The sequence below is a fragment of the Palaemon carinicauda genome, unplaced genomic scaffold (assembly GCF_036898095.1).
Source record: "Palaemon carinicauda isolate YSFRI2023 unplaced genomic scaffold, ASM3689809v2 scaffold577, whole genome shotgun sequence".
NCBI lineage: Eukaryota > Metazoa > Arthropoda > Malacostraca > Decapoda > Palaemonidae > Palaemon > Palaemon carinicauda.
This window is the reverse complement of record NW_027171846.1, coordinates 30,001-53,168: the sequence shown is the minus strand read 5'-3', so window position 1 is coordinate 53,168 and position 23,168 is coordinate 30,001. Positions and strand designations below refer to the sequence as shown.

General features: G+C 43.7%; 2 protein-coding genes across 2 annotated transcripts in view; one reads left to right on the top strand and one right to left on the bottom strand.

Moving 5' to 3' along the window:
* The window catches only part of Rrp6 (exosome component Rrp6), a 39,638-nt gene extending 38,627 nt beyond the window's left edge, over positions 1 to 1,011 (top strand). Inside the window, exon 18 of the mRNA XM_068369457.1 lies at positions 463 to 1,011. Within this exon, the coding sequence (XP_068225558.1) occupies positions 463 to 507 (45 nt within the window). The 3' untranslated portion in view covers positions 508 to 1,011. The remainder of the gene's footprint in view (positions 1 to 462) is intronic.
* The window catches only part of LOC137637195 (J domain-containing protein-like), a 24,049-nt gene continuing 1,605 nt past the window's right edge, over positions 725 to 23,168 (bottom strand). The window contains exons 2-3 of the mRNA XM_068369459.1: positions 7,108 to 7,224; positions 725 to 2,261 (exon numbers count right to left, since the gene is read on the bottom strand). Coding sequence (XP_068225560.1) covers positions 2,055 to 2,261; positions 7,108 to 7,224 — 324 coding nt within the window. The 3' untranslated portion in view covers positions 725 to 2,054. The remainder of the gene's footprint in view (positions 2,262 to 7,107; positions 7,225 to 23,168) is intronic.

The following is a 23,168-nucleotide window of genomic DNA, read 5'->3' as shown; positions in this document are numbered from 1 at the left end:
TATTCAGTCTAGTATCATTTTCCCGTGGTGAAAGACCCTCACTAGAGTCCTTATGCTCTTCTAATTGGTGACTGCCTTTGTTGCAATAGGATAGAGCTCACAAAGAAATTGAATTGACAATTTGAAGACACTAAGTATTTGTTTACCATTATAGCTACAGTGTTCTGTACCACCAATTATGCAATGATTAATTGTTAAAAGTAATGCAAAAAATGGTATTAAGAACTAATAACTTTAACAGGGTTGTGGTAGCTTGAGCTAGAGTTTCTTGTAGTCTAGAACCTAACTATCCTTGTGAGCTAAGGGTTTTGTGAAGCCTATAGGTCTACCTGTTGAGTCATCAGCAGTCATTGCCTGGCCCTCCCTGGTCCTAGCTTGGGTGAAAAGGCTTGGGCACTGATCCTGTATATATGGTGTGTCTATGGTGATTGTGTTTTAGTAATAATATTTTTGTCATTTCAGAGAGTAAAGAAAAATGCAAAGGTGGGTATTCCAAGTCTCCAGTGAACAGAAGATGCGAAGTTGCTGGTTATAATTTTACATTGTTAGTTTTGGTTTGTATATATCCCATGTGTTATATTACTTGGAATAAACGATATACTCTTATACTGGGTAATTCTTACATGTCATAGTATATATTATCAAGGTGTTATGAAGTTAAAATGTTCTCTCATTTTCAATCTGAAGGTTTTAACAAAGCATGGGTCAAGAAATACACATCATATGTTTGCCATACTTTTTTATTCACTAAAAATAAATGCACAAAAAATAACATATAAATAATCTCTCATAAAATTCATAAAACCCAGTTATTCCTAACGATATACGTAACCAGGAGAAAAATCTAAAGAAATTGTAACATTAAGAATTTTTGTTCTTGCAAGCTTTATTACATTTGGGTATTTAAGTGAATATATCTAACCACATATGCATAATAACTTGTTTACAAGAATCTTGAACATCAACTTCTAGGTACGGTATTTAATTAACCAAATCTAAATCACAATCATTGTTTATTAAACTTCAATACAGTACAATAGCGTTGACAATCAAGCCTATTCTTTAATGGTTTCAAACATGTTCTTAATTAACTTACCCATCCATCAATAACAATACACACAATTATGTTACTGCCATACAATTATTTTTGATGATTATGCTTATAAATGAAAAGGTCAATTGCTGTGACCTTTTCCATCCTGTAACCACAAGGATTTAAAACTTTTGCATTTATTTACGGCTTCTGGTGGAATAGTAACATGCTGGCTATATAACAATTAGGTGTCTGACTAAAAGCCTTCATCAGTGTTGGAACAAGATTTTTGAGCTAGAATTATGTATACCTTTGTGTATGTATTATATATATATTTCATTAAATCCTCCACATAGCTTTTAAACAAACCTTCCTAAATTGCTCAACTGCTAATGGATCTCAAGTGTGTTTGGCATGATTATCAGGAAATTTTTCGCAATCCTAACTATATCCCTACATCATGCTCTGAACACTCATGCCATGAAAAGTATTTCATTAGAAAATAAAAAAATGTGACCATAGTACAGTAGCATACTGAATGTTCCAACCCTATGACATACTCCTGTAACTAGTACAACCAGTGTTTGTAACCCCCTCTTGAACAGCCCTACCACTATATAATTCTTCTCTAGTTTCAGTTTACAAGCTTACCTTTAGTATGCAAAACTAGAAATGACATCTGAATGATTAATCTAAAATACAGTGCAGTGTAAGTCGTTCAACTACTTTTTTTACTTGTGATTGAACTGGAGTATTAGTAGACTTGCCTAGTGTAGCCCAGAACTTACTGCAATACCTACTGGTCACTGCATCAAATATATTCTGCCTTCACCGAGATTATCTAATTTCAATTGTATTGTCTGAACATTGTTACATTTTTCCCATATTGATATCAAACATATCCGAGATCAACATAACCATTACAACAAAGTTATAACATAACAGCAAAGAGCTAATCAACAATGAACCATCAACATAGCACAAACTTTATGAATAAATAATTTTGTCACCTGTCACCTCCTTAGATTTCATAATTTCTGAATTTCTTCATAACGTCAGAAGAGTCCCGTTCCCATCCTTCTGAAGGCCGGGATATTTTAAAGTCTGCCCGACCGTGCAAGATGCCCTGTTCAGAGGCTCTGCGATGACCTGGTTTACTACCACCACCTTGGGAACTACCGGAATCCAACATCCGGTCTTTGGTGTTGGGTGTTGCCCAGTGTAGATTCTAAATATAAAATTAAACAGTACTGTTTACTCTATATAAAAAAAAACAAAGATGGTAATGATCAAATATAAAGTACTAAATTATTATTGAAAAGAAATGCAGCAATTAAGTTGGGTATATATATAATAGCCATTTCCACAATGGATGGATTAAAAGTATGTTCTTAAGCAGATACAAACCGAATCATTTAATTGGGGTTACTTTTGGGTACAAGCCAGTTATGGCCAGTTGAAGAATTATTAAAGATCTAGCTGTCGCTAATGGCTCGCCTTCTGGCCACTGAAGTGAGTGGATGTCAGTTACTGGCCTCCTGTTTTCTTTCTTTGTTTAATCCTGTTTTCTTTGTTTAATTCTCTATTCTGTTACAGAATGAGTGTTAAAAAAGTGTGTTACATGTACTTGTCCTGGCATTGAGGAATGTCCTTCAAGGACTTTCATGAGCTACCTTAATGTAGAGCCTTATCCGTTACATCCTACATGCCGAGGACATAGAGGCGCATTGGAGTCCCCTTGCGTTGTGTGTAAGGAGTGGTCATCTTCCCAATGGGAGAAATTCCAGTTGAGAAGCAAATTAAGTCCTTTCTTCCCCCCTCCCCCCCAACTCGACAATCTACCCCAAATTCACCAGATCAGGTAACCAGTGTTAGCTACTCACGTTCCCCCTTCCATCTCTTCGCTCCACATCCCAGAGAGGCAGAAGAACTCTCGCCAGTTTCTTGAACAGGAACCTTCTCATACTCCACCTCCACCACTTGGACCTGGGGTCTCTCCACAAGGCGAGCCTTCCTTCTTATTATCAACGAATCACAGAGTTCCCTCTCAATGTATGACCTTCCAAAAAAGCAGTTGTTCGTCTACAGTTTCCAACTTTGGGGCTGGAGAATCTTTTTTTATAGAGGTCCTAAGCCTCATTTGACGGATCAACGGCCTTGTGGAGGCTCAAGAGTTTCTATCAATAACCGAATCTTCCTTGGTCTAAACAGGTTCTTTATTTCGGACTCTAATCACTCGCTGAAAGCATCAAGATCATCGAAACTGCTGCCACCTGTTCTTTCACGGCAATATAAATTCTACTTACCGGAAGGTGTGCATCCCAACCCATTACCCATCGACCCAGAGGTTGCAACGCTGGCACCAGGGATGTCTCAGGACAGTCTAGCTCGGCAATTAGCTACCGAGTTATGCAACTTGGAGATGGACTAGGTCAGCATTCCAGGGTTGCTCCTGGCTAGACCACTGGTCAGAAGCAGTGTCCCATTAGTTTCTTAAAACCTGTCGGACTATTCGGAAGCAATACGGCAGACCTTGCTTGCTCCAAAGCTAAGGCCTTAGAGTTCCTTTCTCTCCAGTGTGCTTTTCTATGAGGCAACTGCATTTTCAAGCATAGGGATACAGTCATGAGTAAGTTCATGCGTCGGATGGCTAGCAGAGACTAACTAGCCTTGTTTCCTGCTTAAGGAAATTGTTGCAGCAGCTGAGAAGTGGGAAAAAGATAGCCGAGCTACCTTCTTCAGGAGAGTAGCTTCATTATGTTTTCATGCTCCTCCTCCAGTTAGGTCTCATACTTCACCACCGAAGTAGGCAACTCGGCATCATCTGCTGGAAGACTTTCCTTGGCACAAGAAACAAGAACTCTTGCACTCCTTTCGTTGCAGGAGCCACCCTTCCTTACAGAGTCAAGGACGTAGTGTGCTTGTTAGGGACGACAATTCTCCTAGCATACCACATGTTAGTCATTGAATTCCCAGGTGGCCAAGAGGAAGGGGTTGAGTCTTCAACTCTAGTGATCTCTATGTGACAGGGCGGTATCTGCTGGCATGGTGCTGATGACCTCAAAGTTTTCATGTCCTTCCTTTCTCTTCGCAATGCTCCCGCTGAAAAAGGGGATGGGGGGCTTCAAAAGTGAGTGTAAGATTTTGTACCTTTAAGGACTTACGCAAAGGTAACAGAGGTTTAGCAACATATTGCTAATGATCCTTTGGGAAGGAAATGGGAATAAGTTTGTATTTATCAGAAAAAAGGGAAAGTTTGTAGTTATCAGGAAAAAGGAAGTTTCCCTTAAGGAGAAGGAGCCTCTGTGTGTCCTTTTCTTTACCACACCTTCTTGGTGGTGTAATGAAGGTTTTAACCTTGCGATGACCGGGTTTGCTCCTGACTGCAGACAAGTTAATCGGCAAAAGGACGAAGATTCCACGAGGTCTGACTCATGTACTCGACCTGCACCACCTAAGATCAGGTTCTCAACACTTGAAGGCGAATCAAGAAGGTCTACAACGGGCGTGGACTTCTGGTGAAGCAGGACCTGTGGGAATCTTACCTTTCCTAGGAGTCTTTCCTTTTGTTGGAAAGATGATCATCCTTTGAGGCTTGAAAAATCTTCTTGGGCTGGCAACTGCTGTGTCCACAGTATCTAGTCGGTAACTGTTGCGTTCACAGTACTTCCAAGGAATCTCTGGATTGTTTCGCAGAAGGAGGTGAGGAGTGGAACACTAGCGGTGACAAAAAACAGCCGAGGCACTGGCGAGGCACCCCTTAGAGTGCAAGGGGCGAGCGCGGAAAAACACAGCCCTCCAACAGAGATAAAGAGAATCGCGATGTCTAATCAAAGGTGAAGATCACCTAACAGGTGATGACAAGGAGCGGAGAAAATCTCTTTGATTGTCATGTTGGAGACAAAGGGAGGCTAAAACCTGATGAGGGGGAAGATCACCTTGAGCGCGAGGGAGGAGATCGGAGGAAACGAGAATGTGACGATTGTCTTGAATGTGAAGGAGAAGATTGCCTGGAGTGTGAGTAGGGGTCAGAGTGTTTAGGTGATCGATGATTCGAGGTGTGTCTGATGTTATGCCGACAGAAAGAGAAACTTCTCCTATGACGGGGCGATCTATAGCGAATGCGGGATTGGCAAGAAGCTGATAAAGGTGAACGTCTGGTTTCTCTACAGCAGGGCAAGGAAGAAGGAAAAAGAGTGTGTGTGTGTGTGTGTTTCTTGTTGGTCTAAGTTGCAAAGGTCTGGAAGTAGATGGTCTGGCAGGAAATGGTGGAGAATCCCCCTCGGCAGGGATGGGATCTCGCAGGGCGACAGGGTCTAAAGATACTAGAGGTTTCAAACTGGAAGAACTCCCAGAAGCAGCAGCAATACCTTGGGCAACCAGATGAACAGAGTACTCCAACGGTGAGGCTCTGAGGCGTTGGGTGCAACAGGAATCTGCTGAGAAGTCAAAGGAGCGACAGACTGTAAACGATGTTTCTCCTCCACAAAAAGCTGAAGTTTGTCCTCCGAGGAATTACCAAGGAGGGCCACAACAAGCGAAGGGCCTTCGACCTCTGAAAATTGAAGGCGGAAGGGAAGTCTGCTAAAGAGGGAGACGATGCCATTTTCTAGGGGAATGACAATCTCCCTGACCCCAGGATTGCCCAGGCACCACTCTTACCTGAAGGCCCTTCACAGGACGCTAGGAAGAGTTGGAGGGGATTGTTCCAAAGGAAGAGACTTAGAGGAAGACCCTGAAGGAGAAGAGTCTTTTGGCCTTCTTTTCCTTCCTCTTACCGAACAAAACCCACTGAGAGGGTGGCCACTCCCTACAGTCACCACATGGCGAGGCCTCTGAACATACATGACCTTGACAAGCATGGCACAGCCTGAGGATCGACTTTTATGATAGTCGTATACTGTAAGTGTCGCAGATCTCGGGCAGCACTCCTGACCACATCTGCATGATGAACAATCACAGACAAACTAACTATATGCAAAATAAAAACTAGAAAATTGTCTAAATGAACAAAGCAAAAATTGCTAAGTTTCTAACAGAGAGGAGAAAGTTCACTCTCTGATGGGTGAAATCCAATTGAGGTTTGTAGTGAGCTGCAGGGGGTGGTTGCCTCCTCGCTGGTTGTTTAAACCTCGTTAAAAGTTTTAACTGCCATATTCTAGACGTCATTTTACTCTGTCCCCTCTTAAGTAAAGGACAAACGTTTTGTGTGCGTGTTGGAACATATGACGCTTAAAATCATAAATCAACTGCATGTAGTCAAGATCTTTTAATAATAATTTGCCTCATTTTATAAACTTCACACCATGTGAGACCACAATAACACATCTAGGCAATACGTCCTTAGCACCTTCCAGGATTGGCAGACACTGAAATTAAGATAGGTGGCTCCCCTCCCTTCACACTCGGCTGCCAAGGAACCCTTCTCCCGACGGAGCACCAGTGATATCCAAGGAAAACAAAGTTCCTCAGATTCATGTTGTCATTTTATGGCCACACACACAAGGTATAGAACAGCAACAGAAAAGCTGCCTGACAGGACACAAGTATAGTAGATAACAGTAGGTAGCACAGAAAACTGTCACACAATTAGTTATCAGAAACAGCTGGTAGCACAGAAAACTGTCACACAATTACAGTTATCATTAAACACTGCATATACTTAATTGGCTTCTTAAATTAATATTCCTTAAACACAACTATGCAAGACCATTTACTCAATCTTAAAAAAGCAAAGGATTAACAAAAGCCAGATGAGGAGACCAAGAATTATGGTCTGTAAACTCGCAGCTGCACTCAAGTGAAGGTAGCTCTACCCAACAGGTGGGCGAGGCCTACCAACCACTCGGCAGGCAACTAAGCTTACCTCGATGAAAAGCTTTAAGGACGTTTTCAGCTCTGATGAAGTCATACTCCCATTAAAGGTCAAAGGTTTATATTATGCATAGGAACAAATTACACATATTTAGCACATGAGTAAAACTAATTCTAGCTGACAACTACTCTATTTAATGAAGAGTATAAATAAAATTTCATGCATTGCGCTGCAAAGATGAAGAATAATGAACACTTACTGTTGTCATGTGTTGCTTCATGCCACACCATGTATCGTAACTAACAGAGATTCCACTGTTTAACCACCTGTCATATTTAGCACGCTTTTCTGGATCTGTCAGCGTATCCTTAGCAGCCTGAAAGAAAGATATTTAGTTTAGTCACCTTCAACAATAAAACACAGAAGATAATTTAGATTTTTGTGCTATTAACTTACACCCACAAGTGAAATATTTCTACTACCTGTAAGCACAAAAGTTTAAAACATATTAAGAGCATTAATGGCTTTCCTTGGGATAATATATCAAACATAGTTTTGGTAACGAAGGAATTTGCAGAACAATCCAGTTAAGAAAATTTAACCAAACGTGATTAGTAGTCTTAAAAATAATCCTACCCAGAGTAGATGTCATAGTTCTGCTTGATTTAAGTTATAAATTTGTTAATTTAAAATGAATTCAAAATACAAGTTTGGGTTCTCTAAATTTAAACCTGCTAGTACCTAATCGAATGGCCAGGGAACGTGTAGAAATTTTTATTGTGTATACAATCATATAAAATGTAAAGTGCGACAAGCTCACGGTACACAACATCTCCCCCCAAGATATTTCACAACTGGCAAATATCTATTTGATAAAAAGTAATAGATTTACATATACAGTACCTCTGTAATGATACTGGGTAGTTATGTGTAATGCTACTGTTTCTCACATAACATAATTACAGCAACTGAAAAGTATTTTACTGTGCTTGTATTTAGCATAACTACAGTATAGTTTAAATAAACACATCCCTTCTTGACTATGAGTATAAAAATTTACTAAAAATAAATCCTTTCTGGTTGTATAGAAGGCTAAACAATTTAACTTGACCTAGTCATAGATGGAGGGACAGTATTGAAATTAGTAGACTCTGGCTAAGTGGTAGGACTCTGGATATTTGGGTTTGAAAGGATGTTAGGCTTTGGACGAGCATAACCCTTCATCCTTAAATTCCTAATCACACAATTAGGAATTTGGGGATGAAGGATTATGGCAGAGGTGAAGAGGCTGGTTGATTGAAGGTGATGAGCTTGGCTCAGGTTCAACCATGACTCCTGTGTGGATAAGAGATTTCCTGTTTCTTCTTAAAATATTGCCCTTGTCAGTAGAAGCACTATATGACCTAAGGCTGTTCAGTTTCTGTATGACCTCATGATAGCATCCTTGGACTCTCATAAAAACTTTGTCTCCTGGGGAAAGACAAGGTAAGCTGACAACATGGTGTCAGCAATCGAAGTCTTTGGAATATCTTTCCTTATACCCCTCCTCCTCCTACCATCTACTAAGATCTTTAATAACAGTACAGTAGATGGCTTCAGGATTTCCAGAATTGTTGGAAGTGTTGTCCTTAGCAATCTTGACATAAGCAGTTGAGATGGTGCAAATCCATTGTAAATAGGTGCTATTTGGTATGCCAAAAGTCCTAAATACCAATTAGAATTTTTCTTAAAGATATATTTGGCTGTTTGAACAGCTCGTTAAGCAGCACCATTTACTTGAGGATGTCATGGAGCAGTTACATGGGTAAATCCCCAATCCTTAGCAAATAACTTTATTTCCTCGGATGCATATTGCAGTCCATTTGCTGATAACAATACTGTAGGGGGCTAAATGATTGGCAAAACTTTCACTCTGTGCAATGATGACATCACGAGAGACTGTAGAAGGCAATTCCTACAAATCCAGCCGACATAATGAATAGCAAGTCACCAAAATGTAGTCATTGTTGAAATGGAACAGGTCAGTACCGACACGTTCCCAGACACTGTTGGGAGATGACTTTGCTATTATTGGTTCCTTTCGTTCATTTTTGTTAAGAGAACATGGCAGACACTTCCTACACATGCGCTCGATCTGCACAGTAATACCAGGCCACCAGACTGAAGAGTGGAATCCTGTATAAATCCTTCAGAAGACCTAGTCCTTTAAATAGCTTGGGAAATTCCTGTTCAACATTTTCTACTTCAACTGAATGAACATCATCATGGTCAGGTTTTAACAGGCCAAAGGTGTCTGGCAAATTTGGACAGTAGATTTCTCCTACAATTCTTCATTACATATACCGCCTCAGTGACAACCCTGTCTTCAAAAAGTTGTGAGTCTTGTAGCTTGCCCAAAATGAGGTCAGAGTGATTATCACCAGGTCCGTGAAACTTGGCTCTACTAGGTTCTAGTTGCGTACAGTATGACACCCAAGGTGTTTCTCCAACAACAGTAATTTTCGACCCACTATCAAGTTTGAACTCCTATGTTTTTATTGACCTTGATGTCAGCTGCCCAAAAATGATATTTTCCTTATAAAATAAATTTTTGAATATACTTACCCGGTGAATATATAATAGCTGACGTCTCCGACGGCCCGACAGATCCAAAAACTCGCGAGCGATCGCCGTGAAGGTTGCGGGTGTGCCCACCAGCGCCGACTATTGGCCAGATACCGCATATACTTGTCAATCTCTCCAGTTCTTCTCAGTCCGCTGGGTCTCTATCAGGGAGGAAGGGAGGGCCTTTAATTTATATATTCACCGGGTAAGTACTGTATATTCAAAAATTTATTTTATAAGGAAAATATAATTTTTAAATATTAAACTTAGCCGGTGAATATATAATAGCTGATTCACACCCATGGTGGTGGGTAGAGACCAGTATTAATACAATAAAGGCGTATATGCTCAAGAGTTTTTTGACAAATATTTCATAAAAAACCAACTTAAGTATAGGTACCTGGTAAGGAAGCTGACCCTGATGATTACTCTGCCTCATTAGTCCGCTTTCCTCACGAAGCCCAGCCATCCTTCCAGGATGCTGAAAGACTTCCAGGAGCTGTTATATCCAGGGCGAACACCCCTATAAATGGACCTCATCAATACCCTTAATCTGGGCGCTCTTAAGAAACAACATTTGACCACCCGCCAAATCAAAAAGGATGCGAAAGACTTCCCAGTCTTCCGAACAACCCAAGACAAGATTAAAAAACATTTCAAGAGAAGATTAAAAGGAAACTGGGATTAAGGGAATGTAGTGGTAGAACCCTCACCCACTACTGCACTCGCTGCAACGAATGGACCACGGGTGTAGCAGTCCTCATAAAGAGTCTGGACGTCTTTTAAGTAAAATGAAGCGAACACTGACTTGCTCCTCCAAAAGGTCGCGTCCATAATACTTCGAAGAGATCTGTTTTGCTTAAAAGCCACCGAAGTCGCTATTGCTCTCACTTCGTGAGTCTTGACCTTAAGCAAACAACGATCTTTCTCATTTAAATGAGAATGTGCTTCCCGGATTAAAAATCTAATAAAGTACGATAATGCATTTTTAGACATGGGCAATGAGGGCTTCTTAATGGAGCACCATAAGGCCTCAGAACCACCTCGCATAGGTTTAGTTCGAGCTAAGTAAAACTTAAGAGCTCTCATGGGGCACAGCACTCTTTCAACTTCATTACCTACGATTTCTGACAGACTAGGTATTTCAAAGGATTTAGGCCAAGGACGAGAAGGCAGTTCGTTCTTGGCCAAAAAACTAAGCTGAAGAGAACATATAGCTTTATTCGTAGAGAAGCCGATGTTCTTACTAAAGGCATGGATCTCACTGACCCTTTTAGCTGTAGCCAAGCTCACTAAAAAAAGTGTCTTGAGGGTGAGATCCTTCAGGGAGGCTGAATGTAATGGCTCAAACCTGTCTGACATCAGGAACTGCAGGACCACGTCCAAATTCCAAGCAGGAGTTGACATACGACGCTCCTTAGAGGTCTCGAAAGACTTAAGGAGGTCTTGGAGATCTTTGTTATTTGACAGATCCAAGCCTTTATGTCTGAAAACAGAGGCCAACATGCTTCTGTAGCCTTTAATGGTGGGAGCAGAGAGGGAGCGAACATTTCTCAGATGCAGGAGAAAGCCCGCAATCTGCGCTACAGAGGTACTGGAAGAGGAAATAGAGGAGGACTTGCACCACTCTCTAAATACCTCCCACTTCGACTGGTAGACCTTGATAGTAGATGATCTCCTAGCCCTCGCGATCGCTCTGGCTGCCTCCTTCGAAAAGCCTCGAGCTCTTGAGTGTCTTTCGATAGTCTGAAGGCAGTCAGACGAAGCGCGGGGAGGCTTTGATGAAGTCTCCTTACGTGCGGTTGCCGTAAGAGATCCAACCGTAAGGGTAGACTCCTTGGGACGTCTACCAGCCATTGAAGTACCTCTGTGAATCACTCTCTCGCGGGCCAGAGGGGAGCAACCAACGTCAACCTTGTCCCTTCGTGAGAGGTGAACTTCTGCAACACCTTGTTGACGATCTTGAACGGCGGAAATGCGTAAGCGTCCAGGTGAGACCAGTCCAACAGAAAGGCATCTATGTGGGCCGCCTCTGGATCTGGGACTGGAGAGCAATAGGTTGGGAGCCTTTTGGTCAGTGAGGTTGCAAAGAGGTCTATGGTGGGCTGACCCCAAGTCATCCAAAGACTCTTGCATACATCCTTGTGGAGGGTCCATTCTGTAGGGATCACCTGACCCTTCCGACTGAGACAGTCCGCCAAGACGTTCAATTTCCCTTGGACGAACCTCGTCAACAGTGAGATGCCTCGATCTTTTGACCAGATGAGGAGGTCCCTTGCGATGACGAACAGAGCGTGGGATTGAGTGCCTCCTTGCTTGGAGATATACACCAAGGCCGTGGTGTTGTCCGCATTCACTTCTACCACCTTGTTTCGAAGAAGACTCTCGAAACTTGTCAGAGCTAAATGAACAGCCAACAGCTCCTTGCAGTTGATGTGAAGGCTCCTCTGCTCCGTCGTCCAAAGACCCGAACATTCCAGACTGTCCAGAGTCGCTCCCCAACCCAAATCCGACGCGTCTGAAAATAACACGTGGTTTGGGTTCTTGACTGCCAGGGACAGACCTTCTCGAAGACGTATATTGCTGTCCCACCAGCTCAGGCAAGTCTTGACTGGTTCGGAGATCGGGATCGAGACCGCCTCCAAAGTTTTGTTCTTGTTCCAATGGGAGTCTAAATGGAACTGGAGAGGGCGAAGGTGAAGTCTCCCTGGAGAGATAAACTGCTCCAGGGATGATAGCGTCCCTAGAAGGCTCATCCAACTTCTCACAGAGCAATGGTCTTTCTCTAGCATGAGGCGGACTTTGAGCAAGGCTTGCTCTATCCTGGTGGCAGATGGAGAAGCCCGAAAAGCTAGACTCTGTATCTCTATCCCCAAATAGAGAATCGTTTGGGAGGGAGTCAGCTGAGACTTCTTTATGTTCACCAACAGGCCCAACTCCTTTGCAAGATCCAACGTCCATTGAAGGTCCTGCAGACAGCGATGACGGGACGACGCTCTGAGCAGCCAGTCGTCCAGGTACAGGGAGGCTCGAATCCCCGACAAACGTAGAAATTTTGCTACATTTCTCAAGCCTCGTAAAAACAAGAGGAGCAGGGCTGAGGCCGAAGCACAGTGCCCGGAATTGGTACACCACATTCCTGTATACGAACCTCAGATACGGTTGAGAATCCGGGTGTATAGGAATGTGGAAGTACGCATCCTGCAGGTCGAGAGACCATCCAGTCTCCCTCTCTGACTGCTGCTAGGACGGACTTGGTGGTCTCCATCGTAAATTTTGTTTTGACAACAAAAACGTTGAGAGCACTGACATCCAGCACCGGCCTCCAACCTCCTGTGATAGTCTGAAGGCAGTCAGACGAAGCGCGGGGAGGCTTTGATGAAGTCTCCTTACGTGCGGTTGCCGTAAGAGATCCAACCGTAAGGGTAGACTCCTTGGGACGTCTACCAGCCATTGAAGTACCTCTGTGAACCACTCTCTCGCGGGCCAGAGGGGAGCAACCAATGTCAACCTTGTCCCTTCGTGAGAGGTGAACTTCTGCAACACCTTGTTGACGATCTTGAACGGCGGAAATGCGTAAGCGTCCAGGTGAGACCAGTCCAACAGAAAGTCATCTATGTGGGCCGCCTCTGGATCTGGGACTGGAGAGCAATAGGTTGGGAGCCTTTTGGTCAGTGAGGTTGCAAAGAGGTCTATGGTGGGCTGACCCCAAGTCATCCAAAGACTCTTGCATACATCCTTGTGGAGGGTCCATTCTGTAGGGATCACCTGACCCTTCCGACTGAGACAGTCCGCCAAGACGTTCAATTTCCCTTGGACGAACCTCGTCAACAGTAAGATGCCTCGATCTTTTGACCAGATGAGGAGGTCCCTTGCGATGACGAACAGAGCGTGGGATTGAGTGCCTCCTTGCTTGGAGATATACGCCAAGGCCGTGGTGTTGTCCGCATTCACTTCTACCACCTTGTTTCGAAGAAGACTCTCGAAACTTGTCAAGAACAGCCAACAGCTCCTTGCAGTTGATGTGAAGGCTCCTCTGCTCCGTCGTCCAAAGACCCGAACATTCCAGACTGTCCAGAGTCGCTCCCCAACCCAAATCCGACGCGTCTGAAAATAACACGTGGTTTGGGTTCTTGACTGCCAGGGACAGACCTTCTCGAAGACGTATATTGCTGTCCCACCAGCTCAGGCAAGTCTTGACTGGTTCGGAGATCGGGATCGAGACCGCCTCCAAAGTTTTGTTCTTGTTCCAATGGGAGTCTAAATGGAACTGGAGAGGGCGAAGGTGAAGTCTCCCTGGAGAGATAAACTGCTCCAGGGATGATAGCGTCCCTAGAAGGCTCATCCAACTTCTCACAGAGCAATGGTCTTTCTCTAGCATGAGGCGGACTTTGAGCAAGGCTTGCTCTATCCTGGTGGCAGACGGAAAAGCCCGAAAAGCTAGACTCTGTATCTCTATCCCCAAATAGAGAATCGTTTGGGAGGGAGTCAGCTGAGACTTCTTTATGTTCACCAACAGGCCCAACTCCTTTGCAAGATCCAACGTCCATTGAAGGTCCTGCAGACAGCGATGACGGGACGACGCTCTGAGCAGCCAGTCGTCCAGGTACAGGGAGGCTCGAATCCCCGACAAATGTAGAAATTTTGCTACATTTCTCAAGAGCCTCGTAAAAACAAGAGGAGCAGGGCTGAGGCCGAAGCACAGTGCCCGTAATTGGTACACCACATTCCTGTATACGAACCTCAGATACGGTTGAGAATCCGGGTGTATAGGAATGTGGAAGTACGCATCCTGCAGGTCGAGAGACCATCCAGTCTCCCTCTCTGACTGCTGCTAGGACGGACTTGGTGGTCTCCATCGTAAATTTTGTTTTGACAACAAAAACGTTGAGAGCACTGACATCCAGCACCGGCCTCCAACCTCCTGTATGCTTTGGAACTAGGAAGAGACGGTTGTAAAACCCCGGTGATTGAAGGTCCGAGACTTTCACCACCGCTCCCTTCTCTAGCAACTGAGACACCTGCAGTTGTAGTGCCTGTCTCTTTGACTCCTCTCGATACCTGGGAGAGAGGTCTATAGGGACTTTTACCAGAGGAGGTCTCCGTACAAAAGGTATTTTGTACACCTCCTTTAGCAACAAAATAGACTCTCGGTCTGCACCCCTCTTCTCCCAGACCTACCAGAAGTTGGTTAATCTGGCCCCTACCGCTGTCTGAGGACGTGGGCAGTCAGACTCTGCCACGGGAGGACTTAGATCCTCTCCTCTTACCTCTCTTACTATCGGCACGAGCGCCTCCCTTACTGGGAGCTCTGCCACGAAAGGGCGGGATAAACCTCGTCGCTGGAGTATTGAACTTAGGTCTAACGACATAAGAGGATGAAGAAGGAGCAGCCTTACGCGCTGACGTAGCCATCAAGTCATGGGTATCCTTTAGTACTAGCGACGCTGCGATATCCTTAATCAACTGCTGGGGGAATAAGGCAGATGATAACGGCGCAAAGAGTAGCTCCGACCTTTGACAGGGAGTTACTCCTGCAGACAGGAACGAACAAAGTGTCTCCCTCTTCTTAAGGACTCCTGCCATAAACGTAGCAGCGAGTTCATTAGAGCCATCATGGATAGCTTTGTCCATGCAGGACATAATTTGTACAGATACATCACGGTCGGCTGAAGAGATCTTCCTGCTCAAGGCTTCCAGCGACCAATCCAAAAAGTTAAAAACTTCAAAGGCCCTAAAGACCCCTTTGAGGAGATGATCAAGGTCCGAAGAGGACCAGCTAACTTTTGAGCGTCTCATGACCAGACGACGGGGAGAGTCTACGAGGCTTGAGAAGTCTCCCTGGGCAGAGGGAGGAACTCCCAAGCCGAGAACTTCTCCCGTGTCATACCAGACGCTCGCTCGAGAAGCCAGTTTAAAAGGGGGAAAAGCAAAGGCTGTCTTCCCCAAACTCCTCCTGGTCATCAACCAGTCGCCTAGTAAACGCAAAGCTCTCTTAGAAGAGCGAGAGAGCACTAGCTTAGTAAATGACGGAGTCGAAGCAGCTAGGCCTAGCGTGAACTCTGACGGAGGCGAACGAGGAGCAGCAGTCACAAAATGGTCAGGAAAAAGATCCTTAAAAATCAGCATGATCTTTTTAAAATCAAGAGAGGGCTGAGCAACTTTAGGCTCCTCTCCATCTGAAAAAGTCCCCAAAGGCATATCAGTTGGAAGGGGATCAGCGACTTCCTCATCCGACGGAACTTCGTCCGACAACTGCCGAGTCTCGTGAAACGGAGAGACGTGTCTAGGAGGCAACGCTTGACAGGCAATGTCAACAAGCAACGGAGCAGCAGCAACAGCTGAGGAAGCAACGTCACGCCGCGGCTGAAAAGACAAAGTCTTGTGACTGACAAGCAACAACAGCTTGAGTAGAATGTCGCTCGACATCACGTCGAGACTGCATTGACTGCAGGGTCTGAGCAGGCAAAACAACTTCCGACAGCGGTGACAGACGCTCAACGTCACGGCGAGGCAACGGAGTTGGTCGGCGAACGTCAGTGCGGGGCTGCGGTGGCAGCTGCTGAACGTCAGTCCGAGACTGTAGCAAGGGGGGTTCCACGTCACGTGACTGACGTGAAAGACGAGGAACACGACTAGCATCGCGTTTCAAAGCACTAGAAACGTTGGTACTAACATCAAACGGACGAGAAAACACTCGTTTAGGCGGCTGAAGGCCAGAGTCACGTTCATCGCACTGGCGAACCGCAAGCAAAGGATCATCGTGAACCTGTTCATGCTCATAATCTTCCATAAGAGAAGAAAGCTTAGACTGCATGTCCTGCAGGACAACCCACTTCGGGTCAACCGGAGTCGGAACGGGCCGTGACGTCGGTAACGTCTGCGGTGGCAAAACATTGCCTCTACCGAGACCGTCGGACTCCGTGTTACGCTTTCGCTTATCGGGCGAACAGCCATCCGATGACTGCAAGTGGTTAGAGCTGTCCCAATGGCTACAGCCAGGACGCTGGACCTGTCCTGAAGGGACTGACTTTCGCTTTAAGGGCCTAGATACCTTGAGCCAAGGTTTCTTATACGAAAAGTCGTCAGAGGACGAGGAGAACTTAGTCTCACCCGTCTTATGGTAAGGACGTTCTTGACGAGAAACGTCTGATACCAAAGAGGGAACGTCTGTACGCTGGTTTACACATCTCGCCCCCTTAAGTCCGACGACATTACTTCTCCCTGGTGCATGGGAGCCTGAAAGAGGTCTCGGACTAGGGGAGCGACAAGCACGAACAGACGAACCCTTGGTCGCAACACTAAACACATTTTGCACACTTATCACTTTATCACTTAGATTTTCTGCTTTACCACTTTTCAACAACTTTACATCGGACATTAACTGATTACGGTCCGAGGCTAAGGACTCAACTTTCTCGCCTAAAGCTTGAATCGCTAAAAACATATCCCGCATAGACGGTTCATGAGTGCTAGCAGGGGGTTCAGGAACAACCACTACAGGGGAAGGATTAGGTTCAGGGGCATGGGAGGAGGAAAATTCCAAAGATCTAGAGGAGCTTCTCCTCACCCTATCTCTTTCGAGCTTACGAGTATATTTTTCATACTCAAGCCATTCGAATTCCGACAAGACCACGCACTCCTCACACCGATCTCCTAATTGGCAGGATTTACCCCGGCAATTAGAACAAACAGTATGAGGGTCGATAGAGGCCTTGGGAAGACGTTTGTTCCATTCTCTCGCACACTTGCGATAAACAGGAGAAGGGTCAGCCATTTTGAACAACCAAAGAAAATCCAAGTCAAAGCCAAATTCATCAACAAGAAACACAAGCCAAAAAAAGGGTTTCAAGAGTTTTATTGAAAAAACACACCAACACAGCGAACGCCAATAAAACAACCAAAACAAAGTACTTCACCAATTCGGTAGAAAAACTCTAGGTCAACAGCGAGCGGAACCAGCTTGTCGGCAAGACCGACAGAGAAGAACTGGAGAGATTGAAAAGTATATGCGGTATCTGGCCGATAGTCGGCGCTGGTGGGCACACCCGCAACCTTCACGGCGATCGCTCGCAAGTTTTTGGATCTGTTGGGCCGTCGGAGACGTCAGCTATTATATATTCACCGGCTAAGTTTAATATTTAAAAATCCTCATGGCACGATTCTACACTTCAAAGGAAATAAGTACCTAGTTGCTCCCCTGGTTCAATCTCATGGGTGGATTTGGTACTACAGCATACTGTTGCCCAATGACCTGTTTTCTTACATTTACAGCATGGCGTGTCATGGGCAGGATAGTAGTCCTTCGAGCAAAGCATTGGGTTGCCACACTATCAGCAGGTTTTTTGCCCTTTTGTGGCTTGAACTTTGACCTTGATTCTGGCTATTCGAAGACTGTCGCCGGCCATTTCGTGGTGGTTGCTAAGGACTGCCTTGACTAGGAGGGCATTTTCGCTCATTACTGTATTGCTTTAGTGTCTCTATTTTGGCTTTTTCCTTTTGTGCCCTTTTTTAAATGTGGTCCACTGAGGCACCACCTGTAATGGCTTGATTGTGTGACCTACAGTAAATACCGCCGCAGCATGTAAATCATTTACACAGATGGAAAAATCAGGCGCAGGACGTTTTCTCAAAAGATGTTCACGTACAGCTTCACCCTACGATCTCTGATCAGAGAATCCTAAGACACCAAACTCACAATTGTCCAAAAGCTGACGTAGTCAAAGTACAAATTGGTCAGTAGTCTCAACAGCTTTTTGTGTGGCAGAGTTAAATAAAAAAAATGCTCATTAAACACATTTCGCCGAAGCAGAAAATTTTCGAAGGGCTCTGATAATTCTATCAGCATTCTTCCTGGTTTCTCCTCTGAGTTCAGGATGATTATTTGAAATTTTCCTACATTCTGTCACCATCACTGAACAAAGTTGCAACCACCACCACTTGCCCAGCTGGATCCTCCTCTCCCATGTCTGTGGTTAACTTTTGGTTGAGGCCAGTGGTTTGTTCTAACCCAACACACAAACCCCGATCCTTTAACTCTTTTACCACTAGGCTCTTTGGAAATTTCCAACCCAGCACATTTTGCAGTATATTTTTTCTAAATTGCTCTAACAGCCTTAATTTTTGTCATAGAGAGGTCAGGTTGGTCTCATTCTCTGGGAAAATGCCTGAATTTTTTTCAAATAATTATGAAAAATATGAAAAAAAAAATTTTATAGCATTTTTTTGCAAGGACGTACCGGTACGTCCATGGGGGTAAAGGGATGGGTTTTGTGAAACGTACCAGTATGTCCTTTGGGGGTAAAAGGGTTAATTAGGGAGACTCATTGCATGGTGAGTTGGAAGTCTTCCTAAAACCTAAATGGATGGTTAATCTTCTTCCAAGAAAGTACCACCGCTTGACCTGTACAAGAGCCAACCGGTGACCCCAGAAACCTCCTCCCTGTCTTTCGTAAGGATGAAAGACTGAGAGGGCCTAGCCTGTACATGGGTGCATGTACTCGATCAAAATATAGAGACCCTTCCTTCAAAAGAGATATCAGCATGTTAAGATATATGTGTGATGATCAATAGGTTGGTATAAATTCCATAATTCCACCATTTCCCCCCTGGTTAAAGGGGAATGGAAGAGAAACTTCTTTAGATATAGAAAATGGAGTTCCAGAAATTTCTTTAGATATAGAAAATGGAGTTCCAAAGTGTAACTTACCAGCATCAGGTCAGATCTAGCACTTAACGATTCAAACGTTAATCCACAAAAGGGGGTGGGGACAGAAGAATGAAGGAAAAGAACCAGCATTCTACTATTCATTCCAGACTTATACCTGTGCATTACCATAGATGAAATGCATTCTGTCCCATATGTGAGCTAGGCTGGTTACATATCTACTTGAGCAGCTATCAAAGGACCAAATACAAAGGTGTCGAGGGAGTTGTAGATATACTGCGGTACATAAAAGGCCGTTAAGGTAGTGTGCCTTTTCAAGATTCCGGCCTTCATCACTTGGCCCACAGACAGATTTCTCTTAAGCTGATTACGTGCAAAATATTTTATCAATCCTGATTTCAACTCCAGATATTATTATTATTATTATTATTATTATTATTATCATTATTACTATCCAAGCTACAACCCTAGTTGGAAAAGCAAGATGCTATAAGCCCAGGGGCTCTAATAGGGAAAAATAGCCCAGTGAGGAAAGGAAATAAGCAAATAAATAAATGAAGAGAACAAATTAACAATAAATCATTCTAAAAAAGTAACAACATCAAAACAGATATGTCATATATACTGTAAACTATTAACAACGTCAAAACAAACGTCATATATAAACTATAAAAAGACTCATGTCCGCCTGGTCAACAAAAAAGCATTTGCTCCAACTTTGAACTTTTGAAGTTCTACTGATTCAACTACCAGATTAGGAAGATCATTCCTAATTGCTCATGATCAGGTCACTCAAATGCACCATTATGTTAATATTGACGAAAAACGAAGTAGAAATAAAGGAAGTACAGTACTGTATTTCTAGAAAATTTTGAAATCAAAAGATGCTGTCAGCTCAGTAAATAAAATTCTGAAAATAATGGTGGGAAATATTTCCATAAAGGACTGTCGTATTCAAGTATTTAATAACGCAGCAGTTATGACTGAAGTAAAGGAAGGTATTTAACAAGAAATTCTTAAAGTTAACCGACAACCAATTTTTGTGTATTGCAAGAATCACAGAATTAATTTGGCCTCAGACCATGCAAATGAGATACAGTACAGTACACACTGTTTTTTAGTTCTGGAAAAATTATACTTTTTTCCTTCATTTAGTTCTCATTGGTAAATATAAAAATCCCTAATCTCTCGGACTGTGAAAAAAAAACAATGTAATACAAGATGCAGTTCCCCCCATGATGCTGTGTAAGAAATCTCGAGAGTGCAACAATGCTATTGCAAGCTTTGAACACCTGAAAGGACAAAATGGTGAGGGATTGAGACCAAGCACAGCCTTCGTACCACCTCATTGTCTCGCTCTGACCGGCTGGAAAGAGGCAAGGAGGAATCCAGCACTTTTTCCCTCGTACCCCGCAGAGGCAACCACTCAGGAAGATCTAACTCACGAACAAGAAAGGTGTTCGCCTTCAAGAGGGGTAGCTCGAGTTGTCAAAGTTTGCAAAACCTTCGCTCGCTAATCGTACACAGGCTGAGAAATGCATCGTAATCCGCGAGCTGGGGTGGTTACCCCGTACTTGTTAACATTACTTCAGAAAAATTCTGCACATGAAACGTCCTGATCTGATATCACATCCTCAAATCCCACCAGGGTCAACACTTAGGTGGCTAACTGAGGAAGCGAAAGATCCATCGAAGCCTACTGTCTGAGTCTGCCTGGTCAGAATGGCTGTTAGAAAGTTCTCCATGCCCACATTAAATCGGGTTACAGATGACAATGGAGTTGTTTCATGTCCAACTTCATATCTTCTAATGGCAAAACAAACAGTAGTCATGCAAAGAATATCTTAGACTGGGTGTTCTATGCCGTGCCCAAACTACCTTTGTCCGGGTATTCTACCACCACTGTGCTTTAAAAAAGGTGTGACATGAAAGGAATTATTGGAAGAGATTACGAGCCAGCAACCTTGCACTATAATCTGGGCAGACTTGTGTGGCAATGTCGATGTGTGTTGGCACATAGATCAGAGGCCATGTGTCATTACAGGTGAGGACCCCTCCCCCTCTTCTTTTGATGACTCACCCAAGAGTATCAACGTAAGGCCATAGAATCCATGCTAGCACCAAGAGGACCAGTTGACACTGGAGATGGAGAGGACTTAAGCTATGACTTTTACTGGGGTCGAAGAACTTTGAGGTTTAGGTACCCCAGCAAGGCACCTGAAAAAGTCTAACTTGAGGATAGGACATTCCGCATCTGTCTTTTCCCCTGGTTGGACGTAGCAACTTTGTTTCTTAAGAGGTTTTTTGCCTTTTTAAATCAACCAGTTCTCATGGAGGTTGCAAGGATGAATTCTAGTGGTTTTATCAAGAGTTAAAAACACCCCAAAAGGTTGCCTTAGTGTCAGACCAACCCACAATTCTTGTTAGAAATTACCCGCTTGTCTAGGGGACGAGGAGGTACGGCCTGCATTAGCATAGACCCTGGTTGCAAGTAGAGTGAACCTCCTTGTGAACACTTGAGAGGTTGAGCATAGGCAGGAGCATCGCATCCTGTATTGGCAGATTGACACTGAAAGGATGACTTTAGGTATATATCCTTGTGGGACAATCTTCAGTGATAAGGTCAAAGCCACTGATGCCGAGTCAACGGAAAGGGTCGACTTCCCCCTGGAGAGCGATCCAGCAAGCTTTGGCTCATATCCTAATTCGAGGAAAAAGGGGGAGGTTGTACAAGCAACTGTTCCAGGTGAAACCTATGTTTTCCCTTCTGATTCCCTTGGAAGCTGAGACAGACTCTCAGCTACCCGGTCAGCTAACTACTGTACTCTGTAGGCTTCTGTAACGAGCCGGGAGAAGATTGTGACTCAAAGGCGGAATGAAAGCAACCGAGTAACTTTATTACAGAACATCCGTTTATATATACATAAACTTCATGCCAAAAAGACATAAAAGACATAACAGGAAATTTCATAATCAACCGACACCGCACAGGTTAACAGTTAACGGTGAGAAAAACAGACATGTTATTTCAGGTCCTTATCAGTGCGAGTGGAGAGCGAAGATACAAGCATAATATATACACAAAATGAAACGTCGTTACTATGTACGATTGTGTGACACACGGTTGGTACACTTCTATATATTGACGAACCCTGAAGCGTCGGACGTTTTGATTAAGCGGAACCAGGATCATTTGACTACCAAGCAATAGATCAATTCTCATTTGAGTGCCTGAGGGTGCCGAGTGGTTGTTTAACAAGTAAACATTTAAAGTCGATCACTCACTTGTCAGGCGACCGGTCTGCAAAGGTATGATTTATCTTGTCCAACTGCCTTTGCTGGAATAGGAGTTGGTCGTGTATGTCTGCCTCCAGACAGGTAAACACCAGAGTAGTCCAGTTATCTCTAGTGGATAACAGCATTCCAGTGAACCTCCCTAGTTATTTGCTGTCAGTCAGGTAGTTGTATGCATAAATCTGGTTGTGGACTAGTACCGTAGCCCAGATTCAACAAGTATTTCGTAGCTTAATATACAATAAAAAATACCTAAGAATTACAGGACAGGCCTATTGATAATTATTACCATGCAACAAAATCCCCCCCCCCCTTTTTTTACCTAAAATTAGCACGCCTTGTTCAATGGCCTAGTACCCCCCTTTCCCTGACAAATTCAATATTTCTGACACAATCTTATAACCAAATGTTTTCTTTATTATTTAATACTGCTTTTAGTAAGTTAACACAAGCTGTATGAAACCATTAATTGCAATAAACGCATTGCAACCCTTTGTTGTACTGTGAGGACAACAAGCTGAGCAGAGAGACTGACAATTTGCTGAACATGCAACGGTCACTATATTACAGTGTGGATGGATAAGTAGCCCAGGAGGGAAAAATTTCCAACTGCCAAAATCATTTGTGTTTTCATTCAAATACAAATTAGATATAAAGAATCCAGGATGGTGGAGAACTGGAGATTGGAGAAGCAAAGAATCTGAAGCAGTGTTGCCAGATGGGTTAGTGTAAAAATCCCCAAAAATCTTGATAAA